The sequence below is a fragment of the Labeo rohita genome, chromosome 19, assembly GCF_022985175.1.
Source record: "Labeo rohita strain BAU-BD-2019 chromosome 19, IGBB_LRoh.1.0, whole genome shotgun sequence".
NCBI classification, from domain to species: domain Eukaryota; kingdom Metazoa; phylum Chordata; class Actinopteri; order Cypriniformes; family Cyprinidae; genus Labeo; species Labeo rohita.
In genome coordinates, this window is record NC_066887.1 from 547,473 (window position 1) to 573,243 (window position 25,771).

At 39.9% G+C, this 25,771-nt stretch overlaps 2 protein-coding genes across 2 annotated transcripts in view; both read left to right on the plus strand.

Annotated features, from left to right (window-relative positions):
- Positions 1 to 25,771, plus strand: part of LOC127182184 (retinoic acid receptor beta) — a 239,412-nt gene that overhangs the window by 67,812 nt on the left and 145,829 nt on the right. The window lies entirely within an intron of this gene.
- LOC127182195 (period circadian protein-like) lies at positions 17,763 to 19,493 on the plus strand. The gene is made up of 2 exons (XM_051137349.1): positions 17,763 to 18,382; positions 19,483 to 19,493. The coding sequence occupies exon 1, from the start codon at positions 17,786 to 17,788 to the stop codon at positions 18,236 to 18,238; it is 453 nt and encodes a 150-aa protein (XP_050993306.1). The 5' UTR covers positions 17,763 to 17,785; the 3' UTR covers positions 18,239 to 18,382; positions 19,483 to 19,493.

Genomic DNA, 25,771 nt, shown 5'->3' on the forward strand with positions numbered 1-25,771 from the left:
TTACTATCCAGAACCGTACATATACCTCAATAGCTTACAATGCTTTCAGTCATTACTAAAGAGTTATCATGATCTTCACTTTAGAATACGGATCCAAAAAATAGCTATTTCCTTCTGAAGTATTTGGTATTACCTGAGTCATTACTTGTGGGTTACCATGATCTTTACTTCAGAATTAATTATACATTTTGCATCATTCACATTAATTATGAACATGTGTATAGTAGTTCTTAGTAGTTCTTTGGGAGATAGAAAAAATAGTTGATACTGATTAGCTAATAGTGAACTACTACTTTCAACTGAGCACTATTACTTATTGATTCGTTAATCAGATTTTCTTGTTAGTCAATAGTAGTTACTAGAATGCTAATAGTGCATTAGTCATTTGTTCCTGTGTAGTTATTCACTAACGACGGATCTGTATTCTAAAGTGTTACCTAAAATTGTATTATACAGTATGCCATTCCACTGATGTGTGGTCACAGGTACACTCTCAGAAAAAAAGGTCCACAGCTGTCACTGGGGTGGTACACCTGAAAGGTTATGTAGCTTGTTTACCCATAAATGCATAAAAATGCACTTTAAAAGTGCATATTATTACCTAAAGTGTATTTATTAGTACCTTTTGAAAGGGTTCCAATGACACTTTTGAGTCGTTTTAGTATCTTGAATATCTTACATTTTTCTGTCCTGTGGTACAGAGAGTTGCTGCCATCATTCTGTGATTCTGAGAAATTTTTGTTGTTTTGTTAGTCAAAAGATGCAGTTTTTTCATGGCTATGTAAGAGATATTCCAGCAAATTGTCTGGAGCACTTTAGGTTTTTTAGAGTTATTTTTAAAGTCAACCCATCCTGTTTCTGCCAAGGGTACAGCACAATGCAGACCTAATTTGTCATTTAAAGATAAGAAATACTGAAATAAGATGGTACTTCGAGAGGTTTTTAGCAGTAGCTGCATCAGCTCTGAACGTTATGTTCTATACATAACTGTACCGCACACTCGCGTTACCCCTCGATATTAGCCTATTTCACCCTGTTTTGAAAATAAAAATAATTCCTGTTTATTTTTCCTATGTACTGTGACCTTGTGGATGAATGGTGTAGTCTTTAGAAAACTTTTAATGCATGAACAGATCCACAATTGCTTATCTCCACCAGCTGCCACAGTGACTGAGACTGCTGGTCAATAAAGTGAGGACTTCAACTGACCTGTTTTAGTGTACTACATTTATTTTAATGGCGCAACAAATTGATGACATTGAAAACTTTGGGGAAAATTATGGAAAGGGTGTATAGGCTTTGTGATCAGAAATTCTTTAAATCTAAGTGATAAGTAATGTCTAATTCACAAACGGAATACAAAGTGAAAAACACAAACGACTCATGTAGACGATATGGTTATACAATGCCCATGTCTCTTTTCAAATATAGTGAGTATTTAAGTTTCTCTGCATTGCAGTTTTATTCTATATTACTCTACTACAATAGGCAAATCATGTTTAAAATAATGTCTTCAACTGAATTGGACCATAACACATTTAGTTATGTGACTTGACAAATACATTTTAATCATTAATACGCTATATATAAATAACAATATTTTGAAAATTAGATTGGACTTTATCTATTAAACTTAATCTATTAAAACATTTACATAGATTTTAAACTGAGACCTAAAAGGATTCATTATACTTCCTCAGAATGTCTTATCAGTGTCTGCCATGTTTCGTAGTTGTAACGGATGGGGCTGGTAGCCATCCATCCAGCCATCACAGGGAGCCTTCTCCCGAAAACTGACTGTCTGTTCTTCGTTGGTTACTTCCTGTTTGGTACTCTATTCAGAGATTTTCTTACTATAGGGAGATGAGAGGGTCTGTATTACTTACTACTGGAGAAAGCATAACGGCTAACTTGGATCACATTTACCTTAATAACCAATCACATTACAGCCTTGACGTCACTGAATTTCAGTCAGAGTTGTGGGACACTCAGTCGCCGTTTATGGATATCATAGGAATGAATAAGAAGTGCCGTAAGCTGAATCCCACCTGTCGCAAAAAGTCAATGACTTCTCTTATAAAGTTTTTTCATGGTAAACTCTATAACTCAATCCAAAAGTATTGTTTAGTGTAAAACATTTTGAAGATTAGCAGATAGGCTGTGGATTAATTAAATGGTAAGCCGTTTCCTCTAAAAAGCTGTTTTTTCAGCATAGTGAAGCCTCTCTTTCATTGACATCCATTCAAAGAAAACTCTTTTCCACGTACTGCCAGACCGGAAACGTTAGCTTTAGCCGTTACACTTTTTTCGGCTAATGGTTTCAGGCTTGCCATTTAGTGGCTTTGCCCTATTTAAATCATGCTGTTCCTGTTTTTCACTGCGAAGTATTGCCAGTTCTCACTACCTTACCAGGCGTTTTTTCATTCATTGTGTTTGCCTATTGTTATGACCTTTGTGCCTGCCTTTTTTGACTTCTACCTTTTGGATTACCATTTTTCCTTGTTTGTGTGGTTGAACCGACTTTTTGTGTGTTTGGAAGCTGCCTGTTTTCTCTACTACGATAGTGATTTGGATTTGTTTGCTGAACGTTAATAAACTTCTTGCATTTGGATCTCACGCTATCTTCATGTCGTCACCTACGGCCTCGTCACAGTATTGAACGGCCATTCAGATTTTTAAAATTTGATTGGCTTGATTGATCTTTAATTTGACTGATCATGAGTAGTTCAATAAGAAGTTACGAGTATTTGTGTTGTTATTGTAGCACCCACTATTGGCAGAATTTGACTGGGACTATGCGACCGGGCATGTGTCCTCAAAATCCCCAGGCGCCAGACATTTAATTCACTAATATTTTAAAATAACTCTTCAACATATCAAAATTCATGGCAAGGGGATCTTATTAGAATACTACCACCCCTAAAAACCATCATTTTGTTTTTGCAACGTTATACCAATTCTAATGACATGGCGAGCAAGAGAGCAGTAGATTTATTTATTTATTTACTGTACATTACGCTGCTGCCACACAGATCTAATACGTGATTTCTTTCCCAGCTGTTTACCGTCACAGACATAATCAGCTGCTTTTGTAACTCGCTTTCTGTGTGTTCACTTTGGATGTGTGCACTCAGAAGTTTAAACTAATATGGTTTAAAACGCACTATTTCAGCGCGATAGACATGATCATCAAAACCAAACAGAGTTTTCGAGCCCTATTCTGGAAAGGGGGCGAGGAGCAGCAGCTCATTTGCAATCAAAGAGACATGCACGAAAACAGTATAGTTCTGCTTCCACTCAAAATAGGCATTTTTCAGATGATATAATAAATGATCTGTGGGGTATTTTGAGCTGAAACTGCACAGACACATTCTAGTGACACCTGATAGTGATAGTGTGATAGTATTCCTTACATTAAATTAAGATTTACATTTAATTAAGAATTACTTTATGCCATTAACAATTGATAAAAAGATTTTAGAAAGGACGCTTGAGCCTTTGACTTTAGAATAACATATATATCATTTATTTGGTAATAAATCAGCACTAAAATGTTATTGGCTCTCCCACTGACATTTTGCCTGATTGATTCAATGGTTTCTTGTTATTTGTGGCAGCAGTCATTGAGCGTGTGTCTTCAGTCATCTGTGACCTTGTCAGCTGTCCTGCCTTTTTTTTTCCATGTTCGATTTCACCTCTAAATCATCTCATATTCCAAAACCACACAATTCCTTTTGTTCTTTCCTCCTCATTCTTCATGTTTCCTCCTGAGCACACCCACCCGCTGCCATTCAGTGCACCGCTATGCCATCTGTCAGCATAGAAACTGGTAAAAAATGTATTCTAACTCTATTTCGGCAAGGGGAATAAATGGAGTGTGTCATGGTCGAACGGAGTTTTGGCAGAAAACACAAATTTCACTGTGACATGCATGCATCATTCTCCTCTCTCTCTTCTCTCTCACCACTCTGGTGGTGTGGGTTTGTTGTGTCTAGTGGTGCTGCATGACAGTAGGTGGGAGAAGGAAACAGAAATAGTGCTCTGCGCTTACAGGCAGGAGAAGTAGAATATTCTTGAGCTTATATGTTTTATTCTGTTTCCCTCAGTAAAGACTCTTTCATATAGAGTCTATTTTCATAACGATAAAATATGCATGCAGACTTTCTATAGAAACAAACCTGCATGACATGACATATCAGAATGATTTTGGTGAGAGGCGAGGAGAGCAGGTGAGCATGTATATACATCATCTGTTGGCCTGTTAGGGTCAGCATGGAACTGAAATGGACTCTGTTTGCTTTTTTTACATGTTAGGATGACCACATGACTGTGATGAAAAGTCAAGAGGTACATGCACTGATAAATTGTACTCATTGCAGGGGCCTGAGTTCAATTCTGGCCTGATGTCACTGAAGTCAGTGTTTTTGTTTTTATTCACAACAGTCTGTAAAGAACAGAAATGAGATTAAAGAAACATTGTTTGTTGAAAATGGCTCAGAATCATCTGATCTTTGGACACATTACAAGTCAAGCCTAAACGTTAACTCTTATGCTGATACTGAAATCCAATACAGAGATGAAGTTTTGCTATCCTCAAGTCATCTTAAGACTCCCCATCTAATGTTTTCAAGATGACTGGAAATTAAACAGTTTTGTCAGATTTCCAAGTGAACAGGTTTGTTTTTATAGGCTTATTAGGTGGTTTAAATGACTTTTCCAGATGGTAGTCACCAAAACACCTGTGTGTGTTTCTTTGAATAGAAAAAAATAGTAATAATAAAAATAAAACAAAACTGATTGTGCGAATTGTGTGCATGCGTACTGGACATTAACAAATTACCTCTCAACATAGTGAGGAAGAGGCAACAGATCAACTTATAGCCAATATGACGGTAAAGTAATTCACAACATAAACAATTAAAATTCATATGATAAAAAATTCAAATCATTTACCTTACAACCATTTCAGCGGACTGCACAATAAACAATAAAAAAGATTGCAGTCTTTCTTTTTTCAAAAAGTGTGCATAAACCCACGCATATAAGACATGGGAAGTGCTTTATACAATCATATCGTTATGCATATCAATATGTCAAGACAAATGTAAAATACACAATTAATACAGACTTTACAGCTTCTTATTAACAAATCAGCAGGTTATTTACACAAACTGAAAGCATATTATCTGCTTTACATTCACAAAAAACACTAACCACAGTCGTCCTCTAGACATTTCATTCAAAATTAACAGTGGTTTGGGAAAACACTTCTGTTCAAAATGCCACAGTCAGATATCAATTACCTACACACAGTGAACATATGTGAAAACACTGATCAGCTGATTTTTTCACTTAGAAATCAACTCAATGTTTTGATAAAGAAATCAATCTTGCATTTCCATTGGTAGTGTAAGTATTACAATACCAACACACTGTTTAATTCATAACTAGGTCCGAAAAGCATCCAGTGACAAGCAATTGGTCTCTTCACACCAGATGCGACACAGCTACAGCATGTGAGCGGGCTGCACTGCACTCACAATGAAATGAATAAAGTACATAATTAAATTAAATATTAAAATTAAAATATGAAGCCATACATATTGCAAGACTGAGCAATATAAGAGTTACTTGTTTTATTTTATTTTATTTATTTATTTTTTTTTTAGTTTATTTTCAAGATCTGAGGAAAACAATATCCATTGGTTATGCAGGTCATGCAAAATAATATTCAAAGTCAAATGACAGTAAATGCTTTTAACATTATTTGAGGCAAATTATCAGTACTTTTCATGGTTTGCATTTTCTTGTTCCTGTCGTAATGCTACAGAAATAGAAACAGTTCCAAAATTCACCATTGCTCATCGTGCATGGCTGGTTAGGAGAAAAACATGCAAAAGCTACCTTTCATCGTGTAGTAGCAATGCAGCGCATCTGCTTAGGACATGGTGTTACAGTGTTAGTTCATTTGCACTGATTTGTGTTTAGAAATGCTGATGTCTCTGAGCATTAACCTCAGTCACAGCCTCCATAATGCACAAACCTCCATTTAACCAATCACTCTAGGTTCCATTCTACCTATATTCCCTATATGTTCCCTTTCCAGTATAACATATGTGTTGTGATAATGAGCAAATGTCGCTAATGCGTAGAAGACAGTTTTATATTTTTTCAGTGTCCAGCGTCACACTGTGTCAGGCTGCAGAGAAACACATGTGCTCTGTGTGGGAGACAGAGTGTGCTGAAATGAGACAAGTGTGAAATAGAGCCCTTCACCCTGTGCGTGTTGGAGAGAAAGAAAGATGAACCGTGGAGGGAGAGAGTGTGTGAAATGTTAATGACGGCACATGGTGAGCACGAGTGCTGAAACATCTGTATTAAGCAGCGCTGTGTTTGGCAGCCAGCTCGACCTTGGAGAGATGAATAAGACGCTCAAGCAGGACAGGAGAGCTTTGATCAGCTCCTCTGATTTACATACCGCAAATATGGATGCTGCTTCTTTCTCTCTCTGTCTATCTATCTTACTGTCCGTGATTTTCATCGTCTGGCTTTCCTTCTGTCAGTCTCTCTCAGATTATGCTTCAATAGCTCTGCTGTCATGCTCATTTTCATGCTTCTAAATGAGTAGCGCATGCCACTGAGCTTTGGCTTTTCTCTTTCCTCTAATCTTCAGACGCTGATTATAAAGAAGTCAGATTAATCATTTAGTTACCAAATGTGACCAATGCTCTGCTCCATCATTTGGTTGGAGGGGATATTTCTGATTAATCGCAGTGTGTCATTTCGATGGCCAGTCAAACAGAGTGTTTATTGGACATGCATCAGCACATCAATCAATGATTATGGTATTGTGTATAGAATTGGAACCCTAAAATGGTAAAACAGCAGCAAATGTTCCCTCAGATATTTGTCACAATTTGAATAAATATACTATAGCAGGGGTGGCAAATGTTGGTCCTGGAGAACCACAGCCCTGCAGAGTTTTGATTCAACCCTAATCAAACACACACAGCAAGCTACAGGCAGGTGAGTTTTATCATGGTTGGAGCTAAACTCCGCAGTACTGTGGCTTTCCAGGTCCGGAGTTTGTCACCCCTGTACTGTAGTTTAAATTTATATTAAAATGGAATTAGCATTTAGAATGAACTTCAGAATGCTTTTTCTTTTTTGACCTATTTTCTTTTAGTGCTATAGAGCACTAACAACAGCTGGCATTATGCAGTGTTTTCTTTTTAAAAATTACTTTACAAAACCAAAATAGCGATATGTTACATGGTCAGAGTTTACATTGCAGTACAAAATGTTTCCTATGTTGTCTCCTGAAACTGAAAGACTAACGCCTGTGCTGGCATTCGGCTAAATCTAATTGTTTTGATAGTACTTAATTTTTTAGATTTGGAATATATTTCAGTATTGCTATAGAAATGCAGCAAATTGCTGAATTATTCAGTTTTGTATGTTATAAACAATAGGTTAATGTAATTATGTGCTATTTGGCCTGTAGGTACAAAAAGTTGTGGCCAATCCAACATTAAATGATCCACAGTTTAGCCCACATAGGCTGATATTGTGCACACTGTGTGAAAAGTTTTTAAAAGTATTAAGAACCTGGTCCTAGTGGTCCCAGTGGTCCTGTTTTTCCTTATTTGGTCATGTTCGGGTCTACGCATTGTGTGCGTGTTTGTTCCAGTGCCTATTGTGGATTTACCCTGTGTTTTGTGTATTAAAGACTGTTTATGCTTATTTGTGCTTCCTGCCACAGCATTGCCTTAAATATATTTCTAAATATATAAAATATGCATTTTTAATTTATGTTTGATGAAATGGTGAAGTAGCAATTTAATATATGTAATTAAAATACAAATTTCAGACCAAAATTAAGTAAAAAAAAAAAACAAAAAAAAAAAAAAACAATTAAAATGTTCACTGTTCAAGTACATTTAAGTGTCCCTTTATTTCATTAACATTTTATTATCTGCAAGTACAGCTTATACACACACATTGGAAGTACACATTCAATACATGGTCAAGTAAGTAAAAGGAAATAACTTTTCACAAGGGCAAGTAATGGTGACAAAATAACTAAGGATTGATTGATTGATTGATTGATTGATTGATTGATTGATTGATTTGAAGCAGGTAAGAGTTCAAAAAGGTTGTGGTTAGCTTTGTTAGTACGCATAATTAAACGGTTACATTATTTGACTATTTGTCAGATTAAGTGACATGGTTGTTGATTTTGCTGCAATGCCTGGTGACTTTTTGTCAGGAAGAGTTCATTTACTTCATCATTTCATGTTTCATAAATCTTGTGGTCTGGGTGGCCGTGCAATAGTAATAGTCAATAGCTGAACAAGCACAGTGCTCTGCATGGTCATTGTTTATAGAAAACAAAAGATGAACAATAATATTGCCGAAGGGAAAATTTGCATACATCATGTTAAATTGATACAATGTAAGAAATCTTATTAGATTAAATAAAAACAGGCAGTTGTTAAAACGATAAAAAAAATGTTATTGTACCTTAACGTTAAAATTCAGTCAATATTTCCTTTACATTACATTTACAGCTAAAATACTGTAAGTAAATGACTTCAAACTCAAAATGACCCTGTATGTTCAAAAGTCAAGGTATATTGGTGGTATATACAGCAGGCGTGGAATGTTGCATCTTGGTATTTTTCCAGCATCTTGTGCCAAAGATACTGTCCACATACATTAATAACCCAGATTAATTCTTTATTGATAAAGGATAGTTCAAGGATAAGGAGAAGTAGGTCTTTCGCATGATTCTTCAGTTTTTCCTCTACATTTGATATTATCCACAAGGGGCTCATAACTTGAGTCCTCCTGCTGTATTGTACAAAACGTGGCATTGCTGCATGGTGAGTGTCAGTTATTCTCCAGTAGCTACTGTGTAGAATCTGTGTTTATTTGACGAATGAGGCTCCTCTCTTCCTGCATTATGATAATCTCCTCCCTGCTGTTTTTTGTTTGCTTTGGCTTTGAGCTGGAACTTGCGGGCTGGAACTTGTATTGGGTGTTCATGGCATTTTCCAAAAGAGAGTGAGACAGCCAAGAAGAAAAGCAGCACATAAAGTGGAATGGCACGCAGAGGAACACTCAGACATTCCTGTGACCCAATGCACAACAGTTATTAAGACTCTGTCTTTGCATTTCTCATTCACGCTTGTGCACGCAGATGTTTTCCAAAGCGCATTGCCCCATCGTTTGATCATAACAGATTCACCTCGCTGCATCACTTAATGTTCTTTTCCTCTTCTAATGGAATCAGATGGAATGGAGGCGTTTTCCATTTTAGTATTCCCATGGTTACGGCATTTGTGAGCGTATGTTTTGAAGGTATTGGCCCAGTTTTCAGAAGCACGTTTCTGCTGAAAACTGCCCATTGGCCCTTAAGTGCATTTTAGTGAATTCTCTGCAAAAAAAAATAAAAAATAAATAAAAAAATAAAAAATTGACAGTGATGAGCACAATTGAGCATGGCTAGTCTTGCTAAGGAAAACACATTGACCTATCCAATGTCCATCTAATTGCACAGACTTTCAGATCAGATTAATTAACCCAACAATTACGATAAAAGTAATTTGCAATGGCTGTGATTCACCGATGTAATTTCCACTGATTTTATTGATGTACCAAAGGTAATTACAACTTCACCCAAACCATTATTGTTCAGTCAAACTCTGAAAAACCCAGAAGTAGTTAAAATGTCTGGAATGTTTGGTATGATAGCTGCACTGAGTCTTATTATATGATCATATGTGTGCATAATTATTCTGCACAATCAACGCTCCAATACATGCAATGACTGTTTTGGATATTTGAGATTGTTTCTTGTGATCACATCAGTGTTTATGTGGCCATTTATCTAGATAATTATCTAACATATGTAAACTTATAATTCCACATGGAGACTGAAAAGATTGTTGAATTGTCACTTTTTATTCTCTGTAATCTATTGTCCAATGTTTTTGCCTTTAACTTTTTTACTAGATAGGCAAGCATCATTGTTATTGTTGCTCATATTGAGAGCTATTAGTTTGAACAAAAACAGTACAGGTGCATCTCAAAAAATTAGATTTTGTTTTAATTTAACATATTTTAAAAACTGAAACTTTAATATATTCTAGATTCATTGCATGTAAAGTAAAATATTTTAAAAGTTTTTTTGTTTTAATTTTGATGATTAGAGCTTACAGCTTATGAAAGTCAAAAATCCAGTATTTCAAAATATTAGAATATTTCCTAAGATCAATCAAAAAAACATTTGCAAAAAAAGAAAAGTTCAAGTTTTTTAAAGTATGTTAATTTATGCACTCAGTACTTGGTCGGCAGCACATATTACAGCAAATTACTTGCTCTTAGCACAAATTACAGCATCAGTGAAGTGTGGCATGGAAGTGATCAGCCTGTGGCACTGCTGAGGCACTATTGAGCCTTCAGATCGTCTGTATATTGTTGGATCGACTGTTTCTCATCTTTCTCTTGAAAATATTCCATGGATTCTCAGTGGGGTGCAGGTCAGGCATGTTGGCAGGCCAATAAAGCACAGTAATATCATGGTCAGCAAAAACATCTGTTGACCACTGCTGAAGTCCTGCTGGAAAAGGAAATCTGCATCTCCATAAAGCTTGTCAGCACATGGAAGCATAAAATGCTCCAAAATCTTCTGGTAGACAGTGGCATTGACTTTGCACTCGATGAAACACAGTAGATCAACACCAGCAGACGTCATGGCACCCCAAATCATCACTGACTTCAGGAACTTCCCACTGGACTTCAAGCAGCTTGGATTCTGTGCCTCTTCAGTCTTCCTCCAGACTCAGGGATCATGATTTCAACATGAAATGCAAAATTTACTTCTATCTGAAAAGAGGACTTTGGAGCACTAAGCAACAGTCCAGTTATTTTTCTCCTTTGCCCAGGTAAGATGCTTCTGACGTTGTTTCTGAAGTGGCTTGGTAGCCCTTTTACTGAAGACGTCTGAGCATGGTGACTCTTGATGCACTAACTCCAACTTCATTCCACTCCTTGTGAAGCTATCCCAAGTGTTTGAATCGGCTTTACTTGACAGTATTCTCAAGCTTGCGGTCACCCTGTTGCTTTTGCACCTTTGCCTACCCATTTTCTTCCTTCCAGTCAACTTTGCATTTAATATGTACAGCAGAGGGTGTCCATTGCCAAGTCAGCAGTCTTTCCCACTAGTGTGGTTTCAAAGAACAAGAGATACACAGAATTTATACTGTAGGGATGGTTATTTAATGAAACTCAAATGTAAATATTGTAATATTTTGAGATACTGGATTTTTGACTTTCGTGAGCTGTACACTCTAATCATCCAAATTAAAACAAACAAACAAAAAAACTTTTGAAATGTTTATATGTAATGAATCTAGAACATATGAAAGTTTAATTTTCTAAAATAAGTTATAACAATAAAAAAATGAACTTTTTCATGATATTCTAATTTTTTGAGATGCACCTGTAGGTATTAATCTTTAATAGACAGCTATTTGTGCTACAGACATGATCACTTAAGATATGTGATGTCCACTATTACTTTTGTTTCTTTGTAGCTTCCATGTGAGTGGTCAAATTCACTTCTTAGCGAGACATTAAAATAAACAGTTATCAACTTTTTATGCTTTAAAGGGGATACATGTATATACAACTTCTTAGAGAAGATTTTAGCAAGTTGCTGACAGACTATCTGTTAGAATGCTTCTGCTTTAAAGGAGAAGTTCACTTCAACAAAAATTTACAGAAAATTTACTCACCCCCTTGTCATCCAAGATGTTTATGTCTTTCTTTCTTCAGTCGATTACAAATTATGTTTCTTTTGGAAAACATTTCAGGAATGTTCTTCATATAGTGGACTTCATTGGTGCCCCCAAGTTTGAACTTCCAAAACGCAGTTTAAATGCAGCTTCAAATGAAAGAAGGGTCATTTTTGAAACAAATTGACAGTTTATATACTTTTTAACAAAATTACGGATTTCTGTGAGATGTATTCCTGTTATTATGTGTAATTCACAGGTTTGATTTGTGCAATAAAAGGTTGTCATGTGTAGATGAGGGAAAGACAAGGAAAGGGGTGAGGTGTAGTAACAGTCGTTTTAACTGTATTCATGAAAACAGCTTCACACAAAAGTGAAGACAATACTGGACAATGAGCAGAACTAAATTGAAAGTTTAAATTCATGGGGAAACAAGATAATGAACCTAACTAGAAACTGGTGATGATCATAATCAGTGACTATGGTAACAAACAATGAACTAGATCTCAGGCAAACAGTGACAGGGAAAAAACAATAACAAAACAGAACATGACCATTACAGTTACAGATATAAATATTTCTCAGTTACTTCACAGGGCATGTGTGAGGATAATACAGGACATCTCTGCCCTACTGAAAGAATATGCACCTTTTTCTTCTCTTTCAAAGTCTGGTCCTCACTATGCAGATTTGTGGATGTTTATCACATCTTGGAAAGATGTGAATAAAGTGTCATTAAAGTCTGTGTTCTCTGAAGGAATAAGTTGAATTAGGTAGCTCATTAGCACTGTCATCATATATATTGCTGGCCATAAGAATAGATAACCTGCTTCGCAATAATCTACGATATAATGCCACCAGTGAGCTCTAAGGCCTTGTTCAGACTGTCTGCAGAAAAAAAAATAAAAAAAAAGCAGATTTTGTTGGATCATTATCCAGATGTTTATGAAAGTCTGGACAGCAAAAATTTTTTTTTAAATCTGATTCAAACTAGAACTGTCAAATGATTAATCGCGATTAATTGCATACAAAATAAGTTTGAGTCTGTCTAATATATGTGTGTGTACTGTGTGTAATTATTATGTATATATAAATAAATACAAAAACATGCATGTATATATTTAAGAAATATCAAAAAAGTATATGCATTTATTATAATTTGTATAAAATGTGTATTATATATACGTATAAATATTGTGTACATAAATAACATATTTCTCTTAAATACATACATTAATTTCTGTGTATTTAGATAATACATTGCTTACACCAGTAATTACACACAGTTCACACACATATATTAGGCAAACTTAAGCTTTTATTTTGTATGCAATTAACTGCGATTAATCGCGATTAATCGTTTGACAGCCCTAATGCAAACCACATATGGAGAATCAGATTTTTACAGATGTCTTTGTTTGGATGCTCTAGCTGCCCAAATCATATTTTATATGGTCTTTTGCATCACACTTAATGCAACACACAACGAAAACTACAAAATCAGTGATGGAAATGGAAAGTATTCATACAGTATTCAGGCAAAGCTGGCTGTGACTACAACTCGTAGCAGTAGCAGTTGACCTCATTCATTGAGGTTCCCAGGATCTAATCCTGGATAAATATGGAGACAAAATGATCTCAATCATAATTCATGCAAAGACACGATGCACACATGTTCCCCAATTCACATTCATGAAACCTAATTCACGTGCATGAATATATATATATATATATAGTCACAGGGTGAAGAATCACATGACAAGGATGGCTAAAAATAAAGACCCTGGAGGGTGGATTTCTTTACAATGTGAACAAGTGACAGAATTCAAGGTGGGTGCTCCGGTGAATGATGTGCTCTTTTCCTCGTGTTGCAGTGAGTCCGTGTGGTGCTCCAGTTAGGCTGATCGGTCACCAGCTGCTGTAGGGACAAAGCGAAAAGGTGTTATTGCTTGGTCTCATGGAGAAGGTTCCCACCCTTTTTCAGCGCTCATGCAGCTTATCTAGCCGCTGTTTGATGAGGTTCAGCTGGGGACGATCAGCCTGTGATGAGGGCGTGCAGGTGTTCCTCATCTGTTTCCAGCTATCCACAGCCATCCTCCAAAGGTCCTAAAAAAATATGTTTTAAAAGCAGCAAGCCATCCTACACGCTATGGTTTGCAAGTTCATCAGGCAAAAACACTGAAGGACCTGCACAAGGGTGGTCATGATCCAGAAGTTCTCCAGGAACTTTGCACCACCACGGACCTCACGCTACGAGCAGCGAAGGTGACCACGCAGTCTCTGGGTCATGGGTCACTTTCTATTAGTTCTACTTTCTATTTCCTGGGGGTTTTTTTGGATTGCCTAAGGATATTGTTTCCAACAGATATTGTTACCTCAACATTAATGTCTGTCTAATGTCATGTTATCATCCTCACACAAATGGACAAGTGGAGAGGCTCAACCAACCAGTCTCATCCAGACTAAGTATGCTCACAATTTCCTTGCACAATTATTCACCGGACTTACCCCTTTCCAGTGTGTGCTAGGTTATTGGCCACCACTTTTTCCTTGGTCTAGGGAACTTTCTGAGGTCCCTGTGGTGGACAACTAGATCAGGAGGAGTGAAAGGTGTGTGGGATAACGCTCGTGTCACACACATCACCAAGCCATTAGAAAACAAAAGATTCAAGGAAATCGAAAGGAGAAGTCCACACCCTGACTACCTGCCAGGCAAGATGGTCTGGTCAGCCACTCAAGACCTATGATTACAGCTACCCAACAGAAAGCTCAGACCAAGGTATGTAGGACCTTCTGACAGGTAAATCCTAAGACCTGCGGAGTTTCCGGCTAATTACTGTATTTCTCATTCCTTTCATGTGTCCCTGCTGAAACTTGCCCATACTGCATCTGGTTCTGAGACTGCAGAGTTGACACAGAGTTGATCTCCTGCCTACTTAATTTGGAAAATCCTAGATTCTAGAAGAATAGGTAATCAGATGCAATGCCTAAGTGGATTGAGAGGGATATGGGCGTGAAGAGAGATAGATAGCAGCCAAGGACGTTCTTGAATTATTGCAGATCAGTGACTTTCACTGTGACCATCCAGATCTTCGCGCATATAGACCCAGAGATCTGTTCGTAGAGGGTGGGGGTGGGTATCCTGTGACATCTCAGTTTGTGAACTTCTCACACTGCTGCCAGAGGGTGCTGTCACTGGAATACTAACCATTATGTCAGCTTCCTGTTTCCTATATAATTATTTCTTGTTCCTTTCAATCACTACTACAGCCATCTTAACACTACAAGAATTGCCAGTTCTCACCTGCTTTACAGAGAGTTTTCTATTGTTGTCTAGATTTTATGTGTATTTACAGGTTTTTACAGTTCAGGTAATTGGATTTCTACCTTGCATTTGTTTGCTAGTTTGTGATTCTCTGTTTATATCACCTAAGCCTGAACTTTGACTTCATCACCTGCCTTTAGAAATGACTGAATGAGAAAATAGTTTGGTAAATGACTCTGAGCTGGTTAATACACACCATTCAGCTGGTTCTAGTGGTCCCAAGTAAAATTGTATTTCTTATAGATTATATAATAACGACTTGGAAAACAGAAAAGACATGAAAGGTTGGAAGTATTGTATGTATGTATATATTTATTTATTTAGTGAGTGAGTGAGTGAGTAAAGAACATTTGTAATATAATACCCAGCTAACAGGGAACGTTCCCAGAACTTTAGCTAACATTCTGTACATGATTGGTTAATGTTTTAAAGAAAATATTTAAATGTAATGTTTAAAGAATGTTTTAAGGATGTTTTTTGTTTTGTTTCAAATTATGTTCATATATGTTAAATGTAAACAATGATATCACATTCTAACTGTAACATTTCAAGGAAGTTTTGGGAATGTTTTTGAGGTATACAATATTCTTAATAAATTATTGACACAATGTTTCATGATAACTAAAAAAGAACATTATCTCAGCCACATTAGAAAACATTATAAGGATATCACTGAGGTCTGAGATACCAGAATTTTTTTTTTATAAAACATTGTCATAATGTGATGTGTTAACATAACTATAAAATTTTCACTGCATCATGTTGAGGATGTTTTGAGGATGATGTTTAGGTAACAGAATAGACAATATTCTTAATAAAACATTGACAAAATGTTCCATGGTAACTAATGAAGAACATTATCTCAACAACATTAGGAAAACATTACAAGGATCCAGGCTAAAAATGTTTCACGTTATGGGAATGTTTCCAGCGGCAAGTTTTATTTTAGTTCCCAGAATGTTCTGCTAAAAGGTAGGATAACATTCTATAAAAACATTTGAAAATTGTTTATTGATAATACTGTTAGAACATTATCATCTAACAAAGCCTATCTAATAAAGCCATTTTCTGATGTTAACAAAGACATCATGTAGTGATCTGATCAACCAACTGATCTCATGTTAAGTTTAATCATATTAATGACTGCAGAAATGCATTACAACAGCATAAGATCCATTGGTCTTTTAATTATATTTTTAAATGTATAATAAAAATAATAAAAAAAACTAACAACACAGATTAGACTGAACAAAAACATCTAAACCTCTGTTAATCTCAATAAGACCTTTTGTAAATGTATGACAGAAATAAAGTAAATCCGGTTTATAATAATGAAGCTGGTTGTAATGAGGACGCTGAGGCGGCGTTTGAATCCAATTGCGGAAGTTTATTACAAATGACAGCACACATAAACGTGGAAGCAGGCAGAGGGTCGATCACCAGAAAAGCAGTCCAACAGCATACAACACATAAACGTAATCCAAGCAGCAGAGAGATAAAGCAGGCAGTGGGTCAAATACCGTGAAGTCAGTCCAGAAACAGCAAACAATCCAATAGGGGTAATCCGTAAACTCAAGAGTCCATAAACAAAGCAAGGTAGCAACAGGTAATCCAACAGAGTAAATATAGAAACACTCGGTAAGGCAGGTGAAACTGGCAATACTTCGAGAGGTGCAAGCACATGGTGAGTCCTTATATACTGCCAAACAGGAAGTGACAGTAGAAGCAGCAGAGGGAGCATGCAGGCAGTACTGGGGTGAGGGCTCCCTCTGCTGGCGTGGCATTACAGAATCCCCCCCCTAGGAGCGACTCCTGGCGCTCAAAACAACAACAGTCCAGGTGGGTGGGGGAACAGAGGCAAAACAGGGGGTGGGACGGAGGGCCAGGTCCATGTAGAGCAGGTGGGCCTGGATCGTGGAGCAGGGACAGACAGTGAAGCACTGGAGGACCTGGACCATGGAGCAGTGGCAGACAGTGAAGCACTGGAGGACCTGGGCCGTGGAGCTGTGGCAGACAGTGGAACTTTGGAGGACCAGGGCCATGGAGCTGTGACAGACGGTGGAACCTTGGAGGACCTGGGCCGTGGAGCAGTAGCAGACCGTGAAGTACTGGAGGGCCTGGGCCGTGAAGCTGTGGCAGACAGTGGAACCTTGGAGGACCTGGGCCGTGGAGCAGTAGCAGATTGTGAAGTACTGGAGGACCTGGGCCGTGGAGCTGTGGCAGACCGTGTAGTACTGGAGGGCCTGGGCCGTGGAGCAATGGCAGAGTAGGGGACCATGGTGGGGCAGGCAGAGCAGGCAGAACAGGAAGCCGTGGCGCAGCAGGCAGAGCAGGCAGAACAGGAAGCCATGGCGAGGCAGGCAGAGCAGGCATAACAGGGAGCCATGGCGAGGCAGGCAGAGCAGGCATAACAGGGAGCCATTGCAGGGCAGGCAGAACAGGCAGAGCAAGCAGGAGCAGAGATATCCACAGTGGGACTAATGACATGCATAGCAGAGCGGTGTGTACTTGAATGATTTCTTTGGCCTTCTTGATTGTGACATGGCAGGCAGAGAGTTCATCGTGCGACGCCGCCCCCATAGGAGGATCTACAGCTTGCGCTGACACCTCTGGGGGCATGGGCGCAGATGCTTGGGCAGGTGTAGCAGGGAAGTTATAAATGGCCTTCCTGGCCGTGACAGGACAGGCAGAGAGTCCTTGGGGAAACGCCGCCCCTTTAGGAGGTTCTGCAGCCGGAGCTGCTGCTTCTGGGGGCATTGGCGCAGACTCTTTGACAGAAGAGGCCTCTGGCGTAGACTCGTGGACAGGCGAGGCCTCTGGAGCAGACTCGTGGACAGGCGAGGCCTCTGGAGCAGACTCGTGGACAGGCGAGGCCTCTGGAGCAGACTCGTGGACAGGCGAGGCCTCTGGAGCAGACTCGTGGACAGGCGAGGCCTCTGGAGCACAGTGTGCAGCCCACACACTAAAGATGGCTACGGCCATTACAGGCAGCACAGTAGATAATGGGGTGTCTGTTGACCTTGAGGGTGCTGATGTTACGGGCTTGTGGCTTGGGAGCGTGGGCTCTGCGTGGCTTGGGAGCGTGGGCTCTGCGGGGTCAGCTGATACGTGAGGTGGCTTGAGAAGGTCAGAGGGGACCTGGTGAGATTCTGGTAGAACAACAGTTTTTTGACTTGACTCAGGAAGGCCTGCCGTGGCCGGACTTGACTCAGGAGCAACAGCAGCAACCTGACTTGGCTCATGAAGAACAACTGTGGTGTGGCTTGGTTCAGGGAGATCAGCTGTGGCTTGACTTGGTTCGGGAATAACAGCAGCAACTTGACTTGGCTCATGAAGATCTGCTGTAACTTGGCTTGGCTCATGAAGATCAACTGTGACTTTGCTTGACTCAGGAACCACGGCTGTGACTTTGCTTGACTTGAGGGCTACAGCTATAGCTTTACTTGACTCAGGAGCAATAGCTGTAACTTGACTGGACTTCGGAAGAGCAGCTCTGACCTGACTTGACACAGGAAACACAGCTTTAACGTGACTTGACGCTGGAACAACAGCTGCAGCTTGACTTGATTGTGGAACAACAGCCGTGACCTGACTGGACTCGGAAACTTGACTTGACTCAGGAAACGCAGCTGTAACTTGACTTGACTTGGAAACTTGACTTGACTCGGGAAACACAGCTGCAACGTAACTTGACTCAGGAACGACATGGCTTGGCTCAGGAACGACATGGCTTGGCTCAGGAACGACATGGCTTGGCTCAGGAACGACATGGCTTGGCTCAGGAACGACAGCTGTAACTTGGCTTGACTCGTGGGGCACAGCTGTGACTTGGCTTGACTCGTGGGGAACAGCTGTGACTTGGCTTGACTCGTGGGGAACAGCTGTGACTTGGCTTGATTCATGGGGAACAACTGTGTCCTTGCTTGACTCATGGAGAACAACAGCTGTATCTTGGCTTGGCTCGTGGAACACAGCTGTGACTTGGCTTGGTTCATGGGGAACAGCTGTGGCCTTGCTTGACCCTGTTGCTTGACTTGACTCTGTTGCGTGACCGGGCTCTGTAGCTTGACCGGGCTCTGTAGCTTGACTTGACCCTGGAACTGGACTTGACTTGGAAGCCTGACTGGACTTGGAAACTTGACTTGACCCTGAAACTCGACTGGACTTGGAAGCTTTTGACCCTGGAGCAGCAACTGTAGCTTGACTGGGTTCTGCAGCTTGACTGGGTTCTGCAGCTTGACTGGGTTCTGCAGCTTGACTGGGTTCTGCAGCTTGACTGGGTACAGGAACAGTAGCTGTCATTTTAGCTGCCCATACAGCCATTAGGGGTGAGTCTAGTACGCGTGCCATCATAAGGCGTGGCTTGGAGACAGCGATTATCTTGTGGAGTGGCTCTGGGATGGCAGCCATCTTGTGAACTGGCTTGGGGAAGGCGGCCATCTTGTGGATTGGCTCTGGGACGGTAGCCATCTTGTGAACAGGTTTGGGAATGGCGGCCATCTTGTGGACTGGCTCTGGGATGGCAGCCATCTTGTGGCCTAGCTCTGGGACGGCGGCCCTCTTGTGGACTGGCTCTGGGAAGGCGGCCATCTTGTGGACTGGCTCTGGGATGGCGGCCATCTTGTGGACCGGCTTGGAGATAGCAGCCATCTTGTGAGCTGGTTGTAGGAGGGTAACCATGACAGGTGCAGACTCCGGACAGGCAGGAATGGCGTGAGCAGGCCCTGGAGCGGCAGGCATGGCGTGAGCAGGCCCTGGAGCGGCAGGCTTGGCGTGAGCAGGCCCTGGAGCGGCAGGCGTGGCGTGAGCAGGCCCTGGAGCGGCAGGCGTGGCGTGAGCAGGCCCTGGAGCGGCAGGCGTGGCGTGAGCAGGCCCTGGAGCGGCAGGCGTGGCGTGAGCAGGCCCTGGAGCGGCAGGCGTGGCGTGAGCAGGCCCTGGAGCGGCAGGCGTGGCGTGAGCAGGCCCTGGAGCGGCAGGCGTGGCGTGAGCAGGCTTTGGCTTGATGGATGTGGCTTGAACAGGCTGTGGTGTGGTGGTTACTGTGGGATTGCGGGGTCCCTCGTCCGCAATCCCAACAGTGTATGGTGATCCGCTTAAGAGCAGGGCATGATCGATATATTTCTCCAGTGACCAACAAATTTTCCCCCCTGGCAGAATTGAACTAATGGGCTCGTTTAACCCAAAACGAAAAAAGTCCTTTAGTGCCACATCATTAAAATCCACTAGATGACACAGTCCACAAAAATCCTCAACATACTCCTCTATGGTCCTGTCGCCTTGACGAAGGCAGATGAGACGAGATACTGCTGGGTTCATGATTTGTTGTGTTGTGTATGCTGTAACTTCCGCTGGATTCAGGGGAGGCGAAGTATTCTGTAATGAGGACGCTGAGGCGGCGTTTGAATCCAATTGCGGAAGTTTATTACAAATGACAGCACACATAAACGTGGAAGCAGGCAGAGGGTCGATCACCAGAAAAGCAGTCCAACAGCATACAACACATAAACGTAATCCAAGCAGCAGAGAGATAAAGCAGGCAGTGGGTCAAATACCGTGAAGTTAGTCCAGAAACAGCAAACAATCCAATAGGGGTAATCCGTAAACTCAAGAGTCCATAAACAAAGCAAGGTAGCAACAGGTAATCCAACAGAGTAAATATAGAAACACTCGGTAAGGCAGGTGAAACTGGCAATACTTCGCGAGGTGCAAGCACATGGTGAGTCCTTATATACTGCCAAACAGGAAGTGACAGTAGAAGCAGCAGAGGGAGCATGCAGGCAGTACTGGGGTGAGGGCTCCCTCTGCTGGCGTGGCATTACACTGGTAATGCTGTTTTTGGAGTTATTTAATGAAGTTGGAGCTTCATCAAGCAAAGGCATAGGAGTTTTTACTTTCAACCAAAATTTGACATCTGAGCAACATTAGATTCCACATCCAATGTCTAATGGGAAGCTTTCCAATTTTTTTTTACTAGAATGTTAGAGGGTAATGTTCTAACAATGTTATCAATAAACATTTGTAGAATGTTTTTAGAGAATGTTTTAGGATAATATTCTGGGAACTAAAATAAAACCTGCCACTGAAAGCATTACCAGAACATAGCATAATGTTCTCGTAACATTTGTAAAACAAAAAATTGTTAGCCAAAGCATAATGTTCTCGTAACATTCGTAAAACAAAAAATTGTTAGCCAAAGCATAATGTTCTCGTAACATTCGTAAAACAAAAAATTGTTAGCCAACTAACTTTAGCCTGTGCTGATATAATTTCTGATTCTGATTTCTGAACAGGCTTTCTTGCATCTCTTGCAATGGCTAGTGTTCACGAGTCCAGAAGCATGCAAAGAACAGCAAGGCAGAAGCTACTGCTTTCCAAAAAGAATATCACTGCCACAGACCACATAGACTCTCTTCTAAACTAAAGTTCAGGACTGGTCCACAGTTACTAGAAAAATCTGTTTGTAGTCATCCCTGCTGCTCAAAGGAGTTACACTTGATACATAGGGAAAAGGTTTAGCAAAATCATGTAATCTTAGTATATTTTCACTTTATTTATTAAACAAAAATATCAATGTTATTGTGTTGTTGAGTTCACTTTATCTGCTTTTAGAACTTTAGAAATAGAATGTCTCATGGTATGACCATGGTTCCCTGAAAAGGAAATGCTTGTGCGTGATTGCATTTAGAAGCATGTGTGAAATCAGACCAATGGCATGCAGGACGCTATATAGCATAACCAGAACAAACAATGTCAGCTTCTGATTGGCCAAAGCAAGTTGTTCATGCAGGAGCACATCCTAGATTAAGGAATGCCTTGGAGTCACAAAGGAGCCAGAGCTGGATCCAGTCCAGGCACTTTGTAAAAAGGCTAGGGTGCCAAGGCTATGTCAAAAGGAAGAACCCGATGCTGCTATGCTTTGTCCTTGAAAGCAAACCTCAGAAACTTCTATTGTTGTGGAAGAACGGATATATGGAAGTATGCTTGAGATCTGTTGTGAAAAACCAGTCGTTGTCTTACAATAAGACCTAAGTTAACATTTTGAACATGCATGCTCTTAACGTGTGATTCAGATGGTGCAGACTGAGAAATGGACACAACTCCCACATATTTCTTTGAACGATGAACTACCGACTGAAGAACCTAGACTCTATCTCAGGAAGGGAAACACATTTTATGGCTTCCTTCCACAAGACAGTGGACCTCTTGATCCATGCAGGATCCTGTGGAACCAAAGCAGATGAGAACCAAACTGGACTGTGTAGGTCTGCAAGACGCATTGGGACAAATTGTCAAAAGTTTTCACACTGCCAAATGGTCTACTAAGTGAACCAATCTCTCGAGACTGGCCAATGATGCAGTCAGCTTAGCACCCTAAAGCAGATGACTGGAACAATGGAACAACCAAACTGGCTTCTCTAAGTCCCTAAGAAGTTACATGCTCACAGCAGCATGTTGTTGATGTTTTGGTAGAAGCAAGTCTCGGTAAATGCCAAGACCAAATACATTGTCATGTACATTACCATGCAAATCCCTTCGAGAGTTGTCATGACAGAGCTAAATAATAGGGCGTCTACCTATTCGTATCTATGGTTGTACTTGCATGAATGCTCATGTGACATGCATTTTCATTTGTGTAGTGTAGACGGAGAATGTTTCTGAAACACAGTGAAAACGCTAGTGTAGACGAGGATCATTTTCATTTTAAAATGCCTTTTTAAAACAAAAACGCACTAGTGTAAACAGGGCCTAAAGTGCAGCGGGTCAAGATACCAGATCTCTTCTTGTTTTTTTTTCTTTTTCTTGTTGAGTAAAGAAAGCGCAGCTAAGACATAAAAACATTATTAACCGGTATTTTGTTCTACTCAAACCAGTTTCTGTGCGATAATAATACAGAGGAATGCAGGAACAGAAACTTTAAAATATCGATTCTGCTCTGAGTGAACCAACTGATTTTTTTTTTGTTTGTCTGTTTTCAAGCCCTACTCATTAGACCATAATCCACTGTTGGAGGGAGAGGGTGGAAAAAGTAAGTTAAACAGTTGTAACTAATAAAGAGGATAGCAGAATGAGAATTAATGAAATTAAGGATAAAGGCTTATACTGTTTTTGATAAGAGCGAGATATCAAAGATTTGATGTGTGGAGCTTTTAGTGGAGTCATGAATGATTTAGAGATCAATTAATTTCTTCTTTCTAATAATTCAAATTCTACATGCTTATCTGAGGAAATATCTCAGTTTTTGGAGCATCCAGTTTTGATTTAAGTATATGCTTTTCTGTGGCGGTCCAAATCATTAGCATGCATGTTTTTTTTTTGTTGTTGTTATTGTTTTTTTTTTTCAATGCCAGCAGTGATCTAAAGGTTGTTAGACACTTGTGGTTTTCTTGGCAGTTTGCCAGACAGTCATAGCTGGTAGAGGCAGATAAATAACTCTTTTCTACACGGTCCAAATCCTATTTGAAAACAATATGACTACATTGTTGATGGAAGGTCTATTTTTGTGCTGTTGCAGTATATGCATGTGTTTGAGGTGGGGGTACAGAGAGTGTTGCGACTCTCAGTATGAAAGTGGAAAGAAGGATTTGGAGAGAAAAAGAGAAACTTTGTGTGATGGTTTTAACCTGCAGTCACTGCTTGAGAATATCTGGGGTTCATCTGCATTTTTGAAAAGCTTTTTTTAATGGGCCTACCAAAGCACCTCAGTCGCCTGGCTAAATTGTTAAAGGGAAATAAGTTAATTTTCAAGTCATCGTTCATGTTTTACAGCATGCCCATTGCATACATTAATCCTTTACACATGACATCCATGTGAGCATACCAAGAAGGCATGTTATGTAATTATAATAAAGCACTTTTTAATAGAGTTCTTTGTGTAGGAACAGCACAAACAATACACATATTTGCTTTTAAACCTTCTGGTACACTTGTCCTATAGACCCATATTGTAAGTCACTCATGTAAAGCCATCATATTTGTTGATATTGAAGTTGATATTATCAAAATATAATTAAAAGCTATATAAATGTAAAATAAAGTAAATATTTAAATAATTTTTCTCAGGTGTACAAAAGCTATTTGAGGCAGAACATTTCTACCTTGCTTATGGAATGAATTTTTAACATGTAAATAGTGTAATTGTCACATATCATGTGAGGAAGGGGATGATAATAATTAAGGCACAGGTGATACAAGGCTAACTAATGATGAATAAATTAGGACAGGAAACAGGAACAACCAAATATGGGCACAAGAGGGAGAAACCAACATAAACAACCCACAGGGAGGGTTGTTAGTGAGTAATGTTCTAACAATGTTATTGTAGCGTCTGGACCAATCAGACATACATTAATTGTTACATTTAACAAATAGTCTTTAAACACAACAGGCCAGCTACATGCTGGAGCTCTGGAGACAAACCCCCCCAAAGCAACTAACACCCCAAAAGGGCTCAGTTGCCAGGACAACGATCTGATACCACAGGTTTTATTGCTTCAAGGAATGCACATCTGCCCATGCTACATTTGCCATAGGAAAGACACAATGCCTATAGAGATAGACTCCTTCCTATTCATTCACAGACAAACCTTTCTTTGACCTTCCTATCACACATAGCCCAGGTTATTGTGTACAGTATTACTGCAATGTATTTTAATTTTGTCTGTTGTATTTGTATTTGTCTTTCTACTGTTTTATGCATGTATTATGATAGATGACTAGTAGTATAACCCACCTATGTCATGCTTGGACTCTTTGAGTTCGTATTTTAATGATCTAAAAGATGGTGTAAATTAGATGTTGATACCTTTGCAACATGTTAGTGTTTTAAGAAACCTTAGTAGTTTTTGCATCAACACCCAATCGAATTACATATGCAAATTACCATGCTCACAGACAAAGAGTCGTAAACTTTCTCTCCAAAGGTGAAAGTTACCATTGGTTCATGGACCTCCTGGAGGTACAGCCTCCAGAGAGTTTAAAGGCATCGACCCCTCTCTCTTCTCTCTCTCTTCACTTTCTCACTCGTCTGCAACATCTTCCGATTGCTGCCCGTGTGGAGGAACCCACGGGGAGCCGGAGCCGGCACAGGGCGTGCCCGGCGGGCCCGACAGGCCCAACATACAGAGCTGTGGCTCTCGACCACAAAGAGCCAGACAGTTCGACCTAACCTTGGAATTCATCTTCATGACTCGCCTCAGTCAGTCAGTGGTTCTTGGAGAACCTAAGAAGATGAGCTAGAACTCTTCAGGACTTCCCTAAGCGTGCGCCAGGCCTTGCGGCCTTGTCTTTCCATTCCTCAAAGATCACAGGACTTCAGCTGGGTCCCTCTCAGCTCTTGGTTCTTCTTCACTTTTCACATGGGAAGAAACTCCCAGTCACCAACGAGTCAGGACATCTTTGGAATTCATCACTCTTCAGACCTGGAAGAACGTGATCGCAATTCCAAAACCACCACTGCTTCAAACCACCAAGACTTTCAGAGACTGCATTTGGACACTTGTTCGACGACCAAGGCAATGCAAGTATCGTACACTTAACTAAACATACAGAGGTTTAGTATAAGCTTTAGACAGCACTGATGGTTTCACAGCAGGTGGTTAACTGACTTTTTTTTTTCATAGCTTCATTTCCTTGTCTCTCTCTAACT

What these genes read in the sequence shown, in the direction of transcription:
- LOC127182195 (XM_051137349.1), top strand. Translation starts at nt 17,786, where the DNA reads ATGGCCTTCCTGGCCGTGACAGGACAGGCAGAGAGTCCTTGGGGAAAC.